This window comes from Halichoeres trimaculatus, unplaced genomic scaffold (genome assembly GCF_033239565.1).
Source record: "Halichoeres trimaculatus isolate MK-OKI-2021-1 unplaced genomic scaffold, fHalTri1.1 fHalTri1_scaffold_7, whole genome shotgun sequence".
Classification (NCBI taxonomy): domain Eukaryota; kingdom Metazoa; phylum Chordata; class Actinopteri; order Labriformes; family Labridae; genus Halichoeres; species Halichoeres trimaculatus.
In genome coordinates, this window is record NW_027437185.1 from 20,913,924 (window position 1) to 20,931,184 (window position 17,261).

The 17,261-nt window shown below is 42.1% G+C and overlaps 3 protein-coding genes across 6 annotated transcripts in view; 1 reads left to right on the forward strand and 2 right to left on the reverse strand.

Moving 5' to 3' along the window:
- dock2 (dedicator of cytokinesis 2) overlaps window positions 1-12,952 on the reverse strand; it is a 133,919-nt gene extending 120,967 nt beyond the window's left edge. Inside the window, exon 1 of one of the 2 annotated variants that reach the window (XM_074674127.1) lies at window positions 12,884-12,952. The gene's annotated coding sequence lies outside the window, so the exon portion shown is untranslated. The remainder of the gene's footprint in view (window positions 1-12,883) is intronic. The other variant, XM_074674128.1, reaches the window with a different exon arrangement.
- tlx3a (T cell leukemia homeobox 3a) lies at window positions 11,199-15,000 on the forward strand. Its single transcript, XM_074674132.1, has 3 exons — window positions 11,199-11,896; window positions 12,933-13,170; window positions 13,803-15,000. The coding sequence occupies exons 1-3, from the start codon at window positions 11,470-11,472 to the stop codon at window positions 13,984-13,986; spliced, it is 849 nt and encodes a 282-aa protein (XP_074530233.1). The 5' UTR covers window positions 11,199-11,469; the 3' UTR covers window positions 13,987-15,000.
- A 117-nt stretch (window positions 15,001-15,117) lies between these two features.
- kcnip1a (Kv channel interacting protein 1 a) overlaps window positions 15,118-17,261 on the reverse strand; it is a 46,475-nt gene continuing 44,331 nt past the window's right edge. For all 3 annotated transcript variants that reach the window (XM_074674133.1, XM_074674134.1, XM_074674135.1), the window contains 2 exons: window positions 16,950-17,012; window positions 15,118-16,612 (listed from right to left, as the gene is read on the reverse strand). In XM_074674133.1, coding sequence (XP_074530234.1) covers window positions 16,565-16,612; window positions 16,950-17,012 — 111 coding nt within the window. In that variant the 3' untranslated portion in view covers window positions 15,118-16,564. The remainder of the gene's footprint in view (window positions 16,613-16,949; window positions 17,013-17,261) is intronic.

Genomic DNA, 17,261 nt, shown 5'->3' on the forward strand with positions numbered 1-17,261 from the left:
TAATTTACATGCATTTAAAAGGTTTTTCTTCAAACATATGACTCAGGATGTTAAGAAAATGACAAGAATATGCAGTAAATATTTCATTTAGTCTTTCCATGGCTGAAAGCAGAGTGGTTAATAACTGGGTTTTATCTGTTCTCTCTAACTGAAAGACATTTATTACGCTTTCATTTCTCTGAGTCCCTCGTCTCCCACATAAACACCATGTGTCCCTTGGTAATTCTGGTCACTTGCTCTCCTTTTCCGTCTCTCTCCTGCTCTCTTTTTCAGGGTGACCATTGACAGCTGAAACTACATGAAAACCATTCATCATTGCTTCTTTAACATCAGATTAATGTGAGGAAAAACAGAACATATAGACTCTCCCTTTCTGTCACACACACACACACAAATACAGTGCACACACCCGACCTGCTCTGTATGAGCTATCAATCATAGATATTGTCATTATTCAACTGTGTCATCGACAAACCCCTCTCCTCTCTGCCTTTGTCTCTCTTTCTTTCCTCTCCTTTTCCTTTTCTCTCACTCTCTCTTACACACACACACACACACACACACACGGAGTAGAATCATGCATCATAAATCTTATGAATGCCATCTAAAGACTGCTCAGTGCTATGAGGAGGAGAGATGATTGATAGATGTGAGTGTCCGTGACGAAAGCAAAGAGGATGGACAGAAGGTTGTAGCCGGCAAAACCCAGGTCAGAAACCGCAGTTCAAGGGTCAAACGCATTGCACAAGGCACAATATGGCCAAGAAGAGAGGACAAAAGGAGGGGGAGCAAATGGTTAAAGTAGAAGGGAAGAAGGAGGAAGGAAGAGGAGAAGGAGAAGGAGGAGGAGGAGGGATGCTGCCACAGTGAGGCTAAAGCCATAACTCATCTTTTATTAAAAATAATGAAAAAAACTTAATGAGTTAATAATATCATGGAGAAAGAGATAGGGAGAGAGACAGAGATGGAGGAAGGGACAGGAGGACGGAGGGAAGGAAGGAAAGGGAAAGAGAGAGGAAGGAGCAGCAGGGCAAGAAAACAGAACAAGGTCAATAAGCGTCTCTTTTCACTCTTTGGTCATTTGTTCCCGTTTTCAAAGTTCACACTAGATCCATTACAGCGGCAGGGACAATCAGAGCGATCCCCCTCTTTCTGCCGACCCAAATCCCAAAGCCTGCCTGGTAATTAAAGGCACTTAACAACCAATTAACAGTGATGAGCTAAATTAGCAGGATATTGTCTCCTTTGACTGGGCTACTGCATTATCAGTGTATTGAAACAGCGATGAACAAACCTCAGTGGCCCGTGTTTGCATGTAGGCAAATGACGGATTAATTACTATTAAAACATCAGCATCTTAATGAGCTTGGAAACAATTAGAGAGGTCGTTAGCATGTGGAGAGCGGCTGAGAACAGGGGAAGGGGGGAGCCAGCAAGAAACAAGAGAGAAATCTTCATCGGGAAGCAATACTGATTAAATGGACGTACGGTCGCACTCATCGCCCAATATCCACGGACCTATTAAATGCGTGACATCATCATTTGTCTTCCCCACCATCAAGCTACTTTTCCTCTGCTATTATCTTTCTTCTTCTTCTTCCTCTCCTTCTTCGTCTTCTCCTTCTTTGTCTTTGTCTCTCTGGTGTCCCCAACTCTCCCTGCCTCCTCTCATAAAAAGCCTTTTTCTTGCTCCTTCATTCCTTTCTCCACTTTCTGCTTTTTAACTCCCATTTCTTCCTTCCCTCTTTCATGCTTGGGGGGCACAGTCCTGTGAAGGAATTTAATATGCAACTTTTATATGAGAAACCAATCGCATACGTCTGGGTCTATTGGGCTCGCAATCTATCGGCCCGGACGGCTAATGCAATAGACAGAGCCGGGGCTATTTATCACACAGGGAGCTATCTTTTCCTCTCTCTCCCTCTCCCACTCTGCCCTCGCTCTCTCTGTCTTTATTCAAGCCCGGATTCCTGGCTGCCACTAAATCAGGCCAACTATGAGCTATGGCTGCCCAGAGGGCATCTCCTCTTTTATAGGGGGATTTGGATTTTGTATCTACTGGTTCCTCAGTGGTCGTTGAGGCTGTGCTAACGGAAGCTATAAACATTCAACAAACAAAGGCAACAACTTAAATGTCCCTGCGTCCCCACTGTAATGATCATGAACGGAGAGATATATGGGAGACAGAGGATACATAAACCTGATGAATAAGATATCATGAGATTTGCAATGATGCTGCAAAGATTTGTTTGTGTGCGTGTCTGCAGAGAGGAGGCGGAAACACTCTCAAAGATCATGCGTGCACAGGCGTGTACGTTTATACTTTTGGAATAATGTGCTGTAATTGGTACAAAATTACCAGTGGTACACGGCAGCAGCACAACTTTGAAAGTTTCCTGCTGAAAAACAAAAGCGACAGTGTGCACAAGATGCTGCCCACCTGCAGCAATTAAAATGCCTCTGAAAAACCAAATTCATTTCAACAAATTAGCCCCATTACTGGCCACTGTGTAATCGCTGATGGCAATTAATAAGAAATTAGTCACAATCAGCCCTATATTAACATCTCACCCAGGGGCCGCGGCTGGAAATTAATAACCAGAGATTCATCTCTCTTACTGTCTTTCTGGCTCTCTCTCTCACACACACACACACACATACACACACACACATGTACACACACCTTTGCCCACCTATATTGTTCATGAATCCCCTCTAAGACTCAGGTTTTTTTTCAATGTGGATCATCTCATATGATCTGCAATCTGCTCATGTCAGCTAGCCAGCTTCCTCTTTACTGGGGTGTGAAAACCCCCTGAAAGACGTGTGTGTGTGTGTGTGTGTGTGTGTGTGTGTGTGTGTGTGTGTGTGTGTGTGTGTGTGTGTGTGTGTGTGTGTGTGTTTTCTCACCAGAACATGTCAGCTCTACCCATGCTACTGTATGATGAGCTCAGGGACATTCGGACATAAGGATGTATATGTACACACAGATAAACATTGACCATGTTTCACTGGTGGTGTGTGCAGTGTATTTGTGTGTTAATGTGTGTGTGTTTTTGTGTGTGTAAGTGTGTGAAAGGTGCTACACAAATGGGAAGGGGGTTATCAGTGGAGACTGGGCCCGCCTCTAGGGGTCCTCACACCAATCAGCAGAGCGCACCAAGAATCAATTAACACCAGTGGGAGGGGGCAGAGGGTACGGCACCACACACACTCACACACACTCCGTGTCCACACGCACACTGCCCACACACATGGTACTGTCTGAGGAGATATCCATCACATCACACATTGTGCGATATGCCCATGTGTGCGTGAATGTGTGTGTGTCTTTGAGCGTGTGTGTCCCCGTCCCGCCCGGTGTGCCCCGGTCTCTCATGGTGTGAGGTTGGGGAACAGATTGGGGGTCAGCAGGGGGGTCAGGCCAGGGTCACCCCCGTCTGAGCCGAGTGCGTGTGTCACTCCCAATGTGTGTGTGTTAGTGTGTGTAGTATAAGCCTGACCAGCACTTGCAGGGCTCGCTGGCAGGCAGAAGTGAATAAGATGGATGGTGTTGATTCAAAGTACGAATTCATTGCTCCCCTTGAATCCATAGAGAATAAATACATCCACAGAAAATTATGAAGGAAGGGACCAAAATGAGCATCTCACATTTTATATTCTTCACGCTCTCTCTTTCTACATCCCTCCCTCACTTTTTCTCTCTGGTGTGAGGACAGCTGCCAGCTACATGAAAACCATTCATCATAGCATCTTTACCATAAAATTATTGACAGATAGGAGGGCAAGGAGCTTTATTGGCTGCCTTTGTACAAGGTTGGACAAAGAGAAAAGTTAGGCATCAAGTGGAAAACATAAAACTTAAGCAATAAAAAAGGGCCGCCATGTTTTGGGGAGGAGGGTGAGAATGCTTATGGAAAGACAGAGAAAAGAGGAAAGCGGGGGAAGACATTTCCGCTGCAACAAACAAAACAGAACAACCAAATAAAGTGATCAAAGAGGGTCTACAATTTGCCCGTGAATGTTCCACCGTGAAACCCCACCTCTCCCCTCTTCCTCTTTCCCCACACATTGCCATCTCCATCTGTTAGCCCCACTCACTGTACTGGTCGGTCCACTATCAGTCCCCCTTCCCCTCCCTCGTTTCCTCTCCTCCTCTGCTCCTCTCTGGCCTTCCTACCCTCGGGGAAGTAAGGTGATCTCCCCGTGCTGGTGTAAGTGACTGGTATTAGTCTCCTTCTCTGTCTGTCTGTTTGATCCCGGCACTAATGACTCCACAGGGACTGGCCTCTGATAATGGGAAATCAATATTGAGGATAGCGCTCCAGAGTGGCCTCACTTAGCTCTCGCTCTTTCACGCCTCACAGCAAAGTGCCTCTGTGTATCTGTGTGAGGAGGGGTGTAGTGTACTTTGTTGTGTGCGTGTGCAATCATGTGTAATGAGGATGCCTACGTACGATTCTACGAAGAAGGAATAGGCCCGTATGATGGGAGCAGGATCTGCATATCTGTTAGCATGGTTAAATTAAGTGTATATTATGTTATATTTGTTACACACAATTTTTTTCTGACAAGTTTTTACATCCTTGGATTGGAATCCCAACAACATGAGCAGAATCCTAACATAAAATAGAAGGATTGACCTGACGAGCTTCCAGCCGCCACCTCACTATACAGCATCCAGCTGTTTACCCTATTATCAACAGAGACACAATCTGCCCAGGAATTAGTATATAGATGACTTTACTGACTGAAAACTGCATTATTACAGTAAAAAGAAATATCTCTATCATTCTGTTGGCTGATATAACATTAAATTGAGCATTTACATCCATTGTTAAGTTATTTTGCATGAACCACATTTAGTTGAGCCTTTTCACCAGTGGGGCTGTTGTTTTGTTACCTCCACCAAGGACGTTATAACTTTGGGAGAGTTTGTCTGTCTGTCTGTGAGCAACATAACTCAAAAAGTAATAAATGGATCTTGATGGAATTTTCAGGAAATGTTCAAAATGGGATAAGAAAGAAGTGACTACATTTTGGAGGTGATTTGGATCACCGTCTGGATCCAGGACATTTTTAAAGGGCGCTGTTTTCACTAGTGTATATAACTCCACGATAAATGGTCGGTTGTTTTGCAAAGCAATACAAGACAAGGTAACAACAATTTCTGACATATGTAAAACTACAATCCAGATCCTGACAATATTCTGGATACTAAGATCTGGAATATGAAATATGTACTGGGTCATCATAATTTTCAACACTGTAAGGTAACAAGTTATCGTACAAACCTGCAGCTAACACCAAATTGTAGCAGACAGTCTGCTGAAAGGGAGTATAACATTAAAGTAGGACCAAAGTGTTGGGTGACAATCACAATATGCTTGGCGGAGGTCTGCGCTCTCTGAGTGCTTCTCTAGTTTTGTGTTAGATTTGTGTCTCACGGATCATTCAGCTTCTAGTGTTTTTTGTGGTCATTTTTTATCAGCAAGATGAGATCAAGAGCCCTGTCACAAAGGTGGCCTGGCCAAGGGGTCAGCAGAAAACATCAAATTTAAAAGATGCAAACTATTTATGAGATAGTTGTGATGGTCTATCCCTCACTTTTGCTATGCCTTTGATCCCCTCTCTTTTTTTTACAATCTGTAGTTTCTTGTCTTCCAAATAAACTTGTAAAATCTCAAACATTCTCAATGCTTTAACTCTTTGATCTTTCCTTGTCTACTAACTTGCTGACTTTGCTTGTTGCTGGCTGTTATTACAACAAAGTGAATTCCTGGTCTAAAGGCTCTGAATGACCAAATGTTTGCATTTAACTGAATGTATGATGTGTTCACATAAAGCATTTTTTCACTTCTTTGCAATAAAGATCATGCTGTAGGATGTATGCTCAAACTGCAGTGACAATGACATAATGTTTGTTGTTCAGCCTGGAAAACATGTCAAAAATTAGCCTTGAATTCAAAAGGATTTGATAACTTTAGAGACTCATGTGGTTTTTAAAACATTTTAAAAAGCATGATTGATCCATTCAGTTTTAGTACCAGGGAGACATTTCTGGGTCATCCAGCAATACATAGCTTATGTGGTCGTGTGTTTCTGCGTTTATGTGTCTAATCGGTCACACTCCTGTGCCTGGGGCCAGACAGGTGGGGCTGGTGGCATGAGGCTGGCTGGTGGCCCCCCTCCTCCACCCTTCCACCCTGAGGGGCCAGAAGGCCCGTCAAAGCAGGGGGCTGGAGTGGCTCCCTCTGCCAGCCTCCACAGCACTATGGCTGGTGGCAGCTGGTCCTCTCTGTCCCCTCCCTCCCCTCCTCCCCCCTGCCTGTGGGCCCTGCGGGCAGGCAACAGGAGGGGTGAGGAGGTCAAGAGGCAGGAGAGAATGAGTGGAACGGCGGCGACATGCCGGATAATCGGCTTTTATGAAGCGGAGAGGACACAGACAGGGAGAGATGGGGAAGCACGGCTCTGACACAATGCAACTGGCTACAAGAGGTAATGAATTAACACATTAGCAGCACGACCAGGGGCGTTCAGGAGCACTCAGCTGCTCTTAAACACTAACCCACACTGGCACACACACACATAAATCAGTCATAAGTCATTAAAGCAATCACAAACACACTCACTAATTAATTACATCAGTCATTTTAGTCATGACAGATCCCTCTGAAAGGCTCTGAAAATGTCTCCACAGAAACGGATACTTTTACTTACAGTGAGCCTAAGACGAGATAAGACAGAGATTAACACACACAAAGAGCAGACAATGCTTTGGGAATCCTCTCGTCCAAACCAAAGACATGTGTTCAATTATCATCAGCCTCCATTAATACTTTAACTCTTTCTCTCATGTCTCATGTCTCCGTCTTAGCCATCCATCCATCCTGCTTTTTTTTTCTCCCTCCGCTCTCCGTCCATCCCTGTAATTCACGTCTGTGTGGTTACTTACTTCCCTCTCTCTTTCTCTCTTCCTCTCCGTCTTCCTCCCCTCCCTCCTTTTAACCAGCGTGAAGAGGCAGCCATGCATTCAACCATCAGACAGGCTTACATGGTCCACCCTTACACACACACGCACACACACACACACACACACACACACACACACACACACACACACACACACACACACACACACACACACACACACACACACACACACACACACACACACACACACACACACACACTTAGTTAGAGCATATTGTTCCTCGAGTGTAACAAGAATGTGATATTCATTGAAACAAATGTCTGCTGTATCAGGGCATCTTCATGTGGTTTCATGTGCATCCTGATACTCATACACAAAAATCAGTTAAACAACTTTTTTTTTCTACTGTAAGGTAATCACACTGGGGATATTACAGCATTGTATTAGTGGTATCTGTATTGGTTGGTTTAAATATAAAAATAATCCAATACATGTTTATGATTGACATACAGAACATTAAAAAAACTTTTTTCTATTTTTAAATTAAGAAACTCCAAAGGGATCCTCCCTCTCATATTCACCCTACATATTTGCAATGCAATTTGAAGTGGTTTATCAGCTTTTAGGTTTCTTTTGAATGAATTGTGCCCACAGTTCAGAGAGCACCGGTCCGGTGACAGCCCAGGGATGATGATGGCCCTGACCTGGTCCCTGATGGGGGATCCCATTCCTCTCTTCTCATCCAACAATCCCACTGAGCTTGTCAATATGAAACTCTATCCCCCACACACATGCTCACGCTTGGCTATCCCTCCCATTACAGACAAGACAGGTTTATATTGATAGGATGAGCCTTTAAACTGCTGCAGTTGCGCGTGGAAAAGACGCATGGCGTGGTGTTGAGAGAAGTGTAAATTAGACCAAATCAAGTCTCCCGACAGTAAAACACATTTGCACTATATTGCTTTCAATGTGAGCGTGATTTAGCGCACCAGCTCTGTTGTATGTGAGGTTGAGGGAAAGCAGGCCGTAAAGCTTTGTTTGGCCAACTTTAAAGAATCCACAGCCTTGTAAATGTTGTCAGATGGCCGATGCCTGTGTCTTTCAGCTTAATACTACCTATATTAAATAGTTTAAATATTTCATAAGGGCGGTTTTTAGAGCGAGGGAGGGGAAATCGTTAGCTGCGGTAAAGTTTCATTAACTGGTCCCCATTTCGCTGCGAGGCAAACTCATCTCCTCTTATTGTAATAAAACAATCTCTCTCTCTCTGCACTCATCTCCCTCTCTGCACCGCCTCTCTGCTTCTCTTTTACATCATAATAATACACTACATCCCCTTTAAATGCACTATTACTTACCGCTGCCTTTTCATATTGTAACATCACGGGCACTTTAGCGACAATATAAAAGCGTGTCATTCATTATTCAGAGGCAGCCGGCCTCGTCCCCCTTTTAAAAAGTCAGGCGCGCTGCTGAAATTGATAACGGCGAAGAGACGCGCAATAAAAACGCAGCCCCCGGGTACCGAGCTGCAGCCCAGACCCCCGATTATGCAGATCAAGTGGTAATTTCTCAAACAAATCGCACTCTTTCACTCTTTTGTTGTCGTTTCTTTTTGGACTTTTGGAATCAGGGTGTCAGCATTTATATTGCCTGTGGAAAAAAACGAGGATTGATGCGCATCTTAATTGTTCGTGTGCGCTGCAGGCTTTTCAGAATCATCATCCAAATATTTTGGCCTCAACGAGATCACTTAAGGCTGCCTTTTAAATACAGCGCGCGTGTGTGTGTGTGTGTGTGTGTGTGTGTGTGTGTGTGTGTGTGTGTGTGTGTGTGTGTGTGTGTGTGTGTGTGTGTGTGTGTTCTTTTTACGTGGACTCTTGGTATCAATTATTTTTTTTACATTTCTGCTGTCATCTCGAAGCGATGAAATGACGCGATTGTGTCAGCAGACAATCAATAAATTCAGAAAAAGCTGGCAGCGGGCGGAATAAGGGGCTAGTCCAAGTACGTTTTGGATGAACCGGAGTCACGGTGGTACCCTGGTAGGTCAGAGATAATGTGTCATAATCGCTCATAATCATTGGATTACACCGGATTACTAACACCCAACATCTGCAAGCAGTGGGACCCCGTCTGCTCAGAGCAGACTGGAGGAAGCTGCCTTCACTTGGTCCATCGAGGACGGATGCATTAATTGTTAACTTTTAGGAAATCCTAAAACTCCAACGTGAAGTTACCATGTAACCATTTTGGAAGGAGTTTGACTACTTTGTTGTATGTTGGATAAAATAAGTGTGCATATCTGATTTGGGGAACGATTATTTTGGAAATGTCATGAGGAAAAACATAAAAATGTCCACAAAGCTGACAGCTCTAACAGACCAATTCTCCCCCATCAAAAGCCACCGGTGAGCTCACATATGGCGGGGCGAGGCGGCCAACACTCAGTCTGTCCATATTGCCAAACAAACACCTCAGGCCTTGTCCCATCTCATATTGCCTCATAAGCCTTTATTGTGAAGGGTGAGGTGACGAGATGCTGTTTAAAATATATATAGCCAAGCCCAGTTTGCACTTCCGTTTGATAGCCTATTTTAAGTTCATGAAAACAAATAATTAAAATCAAACTTTTAATTGACAATAATGTTTTAATTAAATCTAGTAAATACTATCGAATAATTGAGACAGCATTGTCCAAAAATAATAATTGTAATACAAATAGACATTCATAGCTAATTAACTCCGATAAAATGAGGAAAAGAAGACAGCGTTACAGTTTACAGCTTTAAAACATGCCCATCAGATGATGATTAATGGACTGCTCGAGCAGATCTTTTTAAAAACCTACAAATATGAACCCTGTAAACCCTGTCACTAAATGAATATGTCGGCCCTTAGTTTGTTAAAGTCTTGTAATGTGATCGCTTAAAAAGCCACCTGCCGCAACTGAACCCCACGCGCATTTGTCTGTCCCCGAGACAAGTTAGGGGAAATGTGATTATCCGGTCACTTTGGGCGCCTGTTACATTGAATCTGAGCGGTTAGCCGCTTCCAGAGCCCGGACACTTTATCTGGAGTAGCCCATGGCCTTCCCCTGTCAGGTCATTTAATGTGGCGCTGGCTATCGGGAACAAATAAGGGCCACGTAGTGCATTTCCACGCGCGATGTGTGCTTGTGATTCACAGCCAAAGCTGTTGACTGGTCATTTAAAAAGGAGACGAAATTGGTCCTTGTGCGTAATTACGCACCAGAAAAATCCAAACTCTCTCCAAAAACTATAATGTAGATGTACAAATTTCACAATGCATGCAAAATTAAATCTACAGGAATGAATTATTAAGTCAGTGTTTTCAGTGATTTGCATGTTTTCTATAACCTGACAGAAAACCAGCAACATTCGAAACACGGAAACACAAATATATTTTACATTTTTACACCTAAAACCTGAAACGTGACGCATTGGATAGGAAATAGTTATGATTGTTTAGGCTCAAAGAGTATGATCAATATTTTTCTATTAAATGCCGCATTTCATTCGACAATCTGGAAAATATAAAAATAACTCTTCGTCTAATTTAAAGTTAACAACGGTGTGAAGGATTTAGAATTAAAGAGAATAAATTTAGCCTGCTGTATCCTCCTCGTGTTCTTTATTTTATAACATTTCCATGATATATTGTCTCCTGGTCGTAAAGTACTTCTCTCTAATATGCCCGTAAAATCCACATGTATCAATAGAGACGTGACACAAACAGAAAGAGGACAAATTATGCACCCGCCGTGTCTCGGCTGAGAAGTGGGAACAAGACGCATAATTTCATCAGACGCTGAGATGTGTAAAAAGTTGTTTTTCTTCTAAATCATTTGTCATCAAAACTTATGCAGGTTCACGGCGAGTGTGTTCGTGCGCACTGACAGATGATTGACAAAACGCTCTTCGATTATTAAAGACGAGTAAAAGTACAGTGATGTCCTGTGATCCCCTGTGCGATTGTCTTACATACTAGATACATTTCGATGGACTTGTCACTCATTCTTCCTTTCTCTATCATCAAAATGAAAAACGGCGACAGCAAACACTGACTCACTCGAAGGGTTCCATAACTTGCCCTTTATACATAACAATCTGACGCCCGTAGTGGTTGATTATGGGAAGTCTTGGTAATTGTGCCAAATCGTGGGCCTACCCCCATTAACATTCAATCAGTCATCACGGTGCCAACCAATGAAAGGTGGAGAAGGATGGAGGAGGACGGAGCAACCAGACGGAGCGTTTTGACGCGCTGAGACGAGGAGTGAGCGTCACATCTCTCCAAACGCCCATCAAACTTTCACACAGCCTGTAGAGAGGAGCCAGTCCTCTGAAGGAGGCCTGTTAGACACAACGAGGACGCGCTGGATTCTGGGAGCACAACTGGACCGCGATGGAGACACAGCTGGCAGTGACTTTGGATGCAGTTTGACCCTACTGTGAATCCTCCGGAAAACATCTTCACTTCAGTTTTTTTTCTGCGACAGGGCGACGAGGATGGAGCAAGCACCCAGCGCGCCGAGTCCTCCTCCTAAACCGGCTCATCATGAGCCCATCAGCTTCGGCATCGACCAGATCCTGGGAGCCGGTACGGAGCCAGAAAGCGGGCGAACGGCTGGAAGACAGAGTGGATCCGATTTAAGCAGCGGGGACGGTTATTACAGTTTAGGAAGCCCAACCGGCGCCAGCGCGCCCTCATACACCGCGCTGTCCATCTCCCTTTCTGGTATCATGCCCCCGGTGGAAGCTGCCGGATCATACGGGGAGAGTAGGGGTCTGGGCAGCCGGGGAGTGATTCGAGTCCCAGCCCACAGACCTATGACAGCCGCGGGACCCCCGGCCCCTGTGCAGGGCGCTGTCCCAGGGTTTGGAGGGCTGTGCTTCCCCTGGATAGGGAACAGGTTCGCCAAGGACAGAATATCAGGTGGGCCAGCTGTCAGACCCCATGGGTTCATCTTGTTAATATTTTATGTTAAAACGCTGAGCATCATTTGACCAGAGCCTGTAAAGCTATTATTGACAACACCACGTTTGAGCCCATTTTCAAGTGTCTCAATGAGACAGAACAGGGCTAAGTTTGAGCGCTGTTTTTAACCATTAGAGATTAATGTCAGTATCATTAGAAACAACGTCTCTGTGTTATTTAACTTACGTTAAAGGGGTTATTTTACAATATTTTATTTTATTTTATTTTATGAATAATTTAGATAAAATAAAAACACTATAACTTATCTTAAATATAATTATGTATTTAATCAGGCAAAAACCTTAGGCCTTAAAACTAACGGATTACTTTGTAAGAATTAATATTATAAAATAATACGTATGAATCTAACTTTTCACTGAAAATGCATTTAAAGGAAAACATGAAGAATTTATAAGAATGGGCCTGTGATTTTTAGAGGTTGTGCTTTCACGTCAAGATCATACCAAAGTAGCCTTAAGAAGCCTAAAAGTAAAAATTAAAAAATATCTTGTGAATAAAAAAATATTCAGAGCAAAGAATTAGAATATTTATTTTCATTAAAACTAGTTACAGAGGGTTTAATTGGAGAACAATTTAAGATTCAAAATTTTAAATTAAAAGCTGAGTGTCTTGTTATATCTTAAGAAAATATGAATAACTAAATAGGCCACCGCTTCCCCTAAAACCGACGTAAAACCACCTTTTGAACACAAAAATACTAACTATTACAGCATTTTTAAATTGCATTGTTCCTTACACTTTGTCCAGACTCATCTTTCTCAATAAATTTCCTGTCTCGTATCTCTCACGTGGCTTACACAGTGGAAATTGGGGTTTGTTGTCAAACAGGGCAGATATGTGTGATCTATGGCCTTGAATTTCCATACAGAGTGGGGAGTGAATTATTCTGTTGGGGGCTGTGTCAAATCTTTGTCTTCTACTTACCGGTGTGTGTGTGTGTCTCTCTCTCTCCTTTTCTCTCTGCTTATCGTAGCGGCTCTGGTTCCGTTCGCCGTCACGCGACGGATAGGACATCCGTACCAGAACCGGACTCCTCCAAAGCGAAAAAAGCCGCGGACATCCTTCTCCAGAGTTCAAATCTGCGAGCTGGAGAAACGTTTCCACAGACAGAAGTATCTGGCCAGCGCCGAGCGGGCCGCCCTGGCCAAAAGTCTGAAGATGACGGACGCACAGGTCAAAACCTGGTTTCAGAACCGCAGAACCAAGTGGAGGTCGGTGTAAAGAGTGTGTTTATAAAGTTTGTTTTCCTTGTTTTTATTTTAAAAAGTATTTCATCGAAATTTATCCGTGAAAGCATGAGATACCTCTAGTCTTTCCGAGTTACACCTTTGGGGACGTTGGGAAAACAAAACTTTCCCATCTCACACATCATTTCCGGTGATTTGACCCGGTTGACACGGAACCGAAAAAAGAAGGGGCGATTGGGGTTTTTATAAAATTGAAAAAAAAAAAAAAAAAAAAAAAATGGGGTTCATGTATTTGATAAACGTCTGGTTTAAAATATTTTTCATTATATAAAAACAAAACGTGCTTTCTTAAGAGCTTTAACATTTTAATTAATTTATTGAAATATATAAATAGTAGTTTTGTATACAATTTTTAATGGTACATGAAGAAACATTTGTAAACACTAATCTTGCATCCTAAATACAGGCTTTATTTTGTTGCAAATACTTTGCTTAAGTCATTCTCATATTTTAAATTCAATGACATACCACTGTTGATATTTTGCAGCATGTATCTATATTTTTATTCAACATGTTTTCTTGCCTTTCCTTTGTAGTTTATTACTCTGGTAATGTGTTTCTTTTAATTTTTGATATGTACTCCTGTTCTCTCTCAGGAGACAGACAGCTGAGGAGCGGGAGGCGGAGCGTCAACAGGCCAATCGGCTCATCCTGCAGTTGCAACAGTCCGCCCTCCAGAAGTCCCTCAGCGAATCAGCGGTGTCGGACCCATTGTGCGCCCATAACTCCTCCCTGTACGCCCTGCAGAACCTCCAACCCTGGGCCGAGGAGAGGGAATAGATCCCTGGCACCGTGCTAATCAATGAGCAGTATCACTTATCCCTGGGCGGTTGAATACATTCAATTAGACCTACATGAGGACAGTGGGACTAATGTTTGACTCATGAAATGGAGAAAAAAACTGAGGAAGAAGTCCCATCTGTTTAAGGCGATGGACCTAAAACGATGGTAAGTGGTGCCTGTTTTCAGACAAATCTTTCTCAGACTAAATCTTCAGTACCTGGGAACCTGAGACTTTTTTCATGTCCAAAAAGGAGAACTTGTTTTTAAGAATTCTTGTCACCCTGTGATTGTAATTGTTATGCTTGTACTTATTCTATCAACTAGAATAAGAAGCAGATAGACATTTACCCAGTAGATCTTCAAAAAGAAATTCATTCTTCACACTACAGTATTACTTGATAAATATTTTTTCCTCTCAAACTGATTTTGCTATACTTAAGATAACAAGTTCTTACCAGCCAAGACCAAGGCAAGTACTGAAACACGTTAACAATAGATCAGTTCCAAAAAAAAATATTTTAACTAAACATCCTCATTTATTTTTAATAAAAATCAAACAAAAAAAGTTTCATAAAAACACATATAAAAGCTTGTTTGGACCATTCGTCAATATGCTGGTGCTTAAACCTTCTTACAGTCTCATTTTAAATGTACCCACTACAATTTCAATCACCTGTGCACATGCACAGTTTGGTGCACTACCTTACTCTTTAAACAAAAAATGTTAAAACATGGGGGAAATTCTTCTGTGAGCGGCAATAAAAAGAAAAATAGATGCCACGATAAGAGGGAAGAGAAGTGCAGAAAATATGAAAGTAGCTGTAAGTTGGGTAATAAAAGGAGTGATGCATGTTCAGTGATGGTGGTGACGTTTTTTCATATGCACATTATCATGCTTTATTTGTGGGCCGCGTCCTCTGGGATGCAGGCTCAAATGTACAATTGTTTTTGTACTTTCTCTGTATATGTGTAAATAACAGCATAAACCGTTCTTGTGACTCTTTCTGTTCTTGCGCTTTATGACGCACCGTAAAAATGATTCAGATTTCAATACACAGTAATTATAAGCTGTATGAAAATTAATACAGATACAATGTAAAAATAATAATGATGGCAGACATCAGTTAATGTTTTTTAAAAAGTTTATTGATAAATAGAATGGTTTTATACAATATTTTAACACACACATGATTTCACACTGACAGTTTTAAGCTGTCTGTTTATCTACCTGCCTGTCAGTCTATCTGAAGTATGTCTGGGTACATTTGATGAGAGCCAGTTTTATTACACTATTGATAGCACAGTGAGAGGGCATGACGGTAAATCATCTCTAAATCTGTACTTTTGTCCTGCTCAATCTTCCACATGATGGCTCTTGTTTGAAACATGGCTTCCATTCCTTCAGAATCAGTGAAAAGGTCTCTCTCATCATCCGTCTTTCTGCTTCCCCTGTCTGTCCCTCACAGTGAAATGTCGGGCGCTTTCAGGCGACATTTTTCCTCTAAGAAACTCCTCTCTTCAGCAGAAACACAGCCCGTTTAGATGGACTGACAGGAGCGTCCACAAGATGTAGCAACATGCAACAGCAATTTTTAATCAGGCAGACAGACGCATTACACACTCACACACACGCACACACACATGCACGTCCCTGCATCTTTACACCAGGAACACCTCTGAATGGATTTTTTATTCAATGATTAGTGTCAGGTCGAATTATTACAGTTTAGTTTAATTTCACAGAAAGATAGACAGATAGGCAGAAACAGATCACATAGACAGACAATTGGTTCACACAGCAGAAAACGCCACAGACACCACGTTGAATATCTAAAGTTTTGTTCTAACATTTTAACACTGAAAGACGTCACTGGAAAATACACAGGAGGAGCTTTAAGGCTGCTGTAAGCTGACACGAGATGAATGCAAGCTATCTGAGGTCAGATTCAGCTCTGTTGCACACTGTCCGATGAACACGGATCTAAAATAAAAATAAGACAGCCCCACTGAGACCTTTGCTCCCAAAACGTATGCACTTTGAGTAATCTGCAACTGAGTATTTGTATGGCACACGTGTAAAAATTTTCCTCAGCCCTCTGTAGTGCATTCTTCACAATATTGCTCACCTTAATTTATTCACACAGATCCATCATGAAAGACGACGTTAATTTATGTCCCTAGTTTGATCTCATTGCTAAACTTTGTTAAAGTAATTCATGTCCAGCTTGATATTCTGGTTTAATTTTCATTTTACAGAAACATTTTAACCAAATTCAAGAGAATTACTATTTACACAAGGTCCAGAGTGTCTGTAACTGGAAAAACATCAAAAATAAGAGATGACGACAAGATCCAATGAAGGGTTGAAGTCTGAAGGACTTCTCAAAATACCTGTGATAGTTTGCTGTCATGAATTGGTAACAGCAAAACGCTTTTCCATGAGGTCCCATCGTCCCATGCAGTGACAAGATCCTGTTCTTTTTCTTTTTACGTCATTGTCTCTCCGCCTTAATCTTTGTTCTTTTCTCTTGACTTTCCGTGTATTTAGTGCACCTTTCCCCTGCTCCTTTGTAGTTTAGATGACATTTTCAAAGAGCTGGAGAGACCTCATGATGTTTTCATCCTGCGAAAGAAGATTAAAAAGCTGATCCACCAAACATCATTTAATTCTATTTACTAGCCACTAGGGGGCAGTGAAAGCCAGTAAAAATGTTACTCAGCAACCCCTCTGCAGACAAACCCATAAAAGCAAGCAAACACCTAAATTAATAGCCAGTGCTGTGAGATTTGCAAAGAAGGATGATGTGCAAAGAGCCAGAGAATCAGTTGGTCAGAAGTAAGTAAATTTGTAGACAATTTAGAAATAATTTAAGCTCTCATTCATTTTTAGACTTGTTGGTGTCTGCAGTAGTATGTAAGGATGTCTGTGTTGTAAAAGGTGAACAGTAAAGCCTAAGTACCTCTTGACAGGAAAGGATGAATTCATCCAGAGTGACCACACCATCTCTGTTTTTGTCCATTTTCTGTGGAAAGAAGAATTTTTTCAGCTCATTGAGTCAAGTTTTATGAGGAAAGATAATTTCATGATCAGTTATACATTAAATGCCACAAATGCTAATACGTTTGGTAACTTCTCAACTTAGCTTTATTTCCTGCATGTACAAAGACCACATTGCCAAGTCGGTGTATCCCCTGTATGTTTATTTATTTCATCCTTTTTTTTTTTTTTTGACTATTTTTTTTTTATTATTTGCTTAAGTGACGTATCCATT

What these genes read in the sequence shown, in the direction of transcription:
- tlx3a (XM_074674132.1), top strand. Translation starts at nt 11,470, where the DNA reads ATGGAGCAAGCACCCAGCGCGCCGAGTCCTCCTCCTAAACCGGCTCAT. An exon ending in CGCCAAGGACAGAATATCAG is followed by an intron (nt 11,897 to 12,932) that starts GTGGGCCAGCTG and finishes TGCTTATCGTAG; the next exon opens with CGGCTCTGGTTCCGTTCGCC. An exon ending in AACCGCAGAACCAAGTGGAG is followed by an intron (nt 13,171 to 13,802) that starts GTCGGTGTAAAG and finishes GTTCTCTCTCAG; the next exon opens with GAGACAGACAGCTGAGGAGC.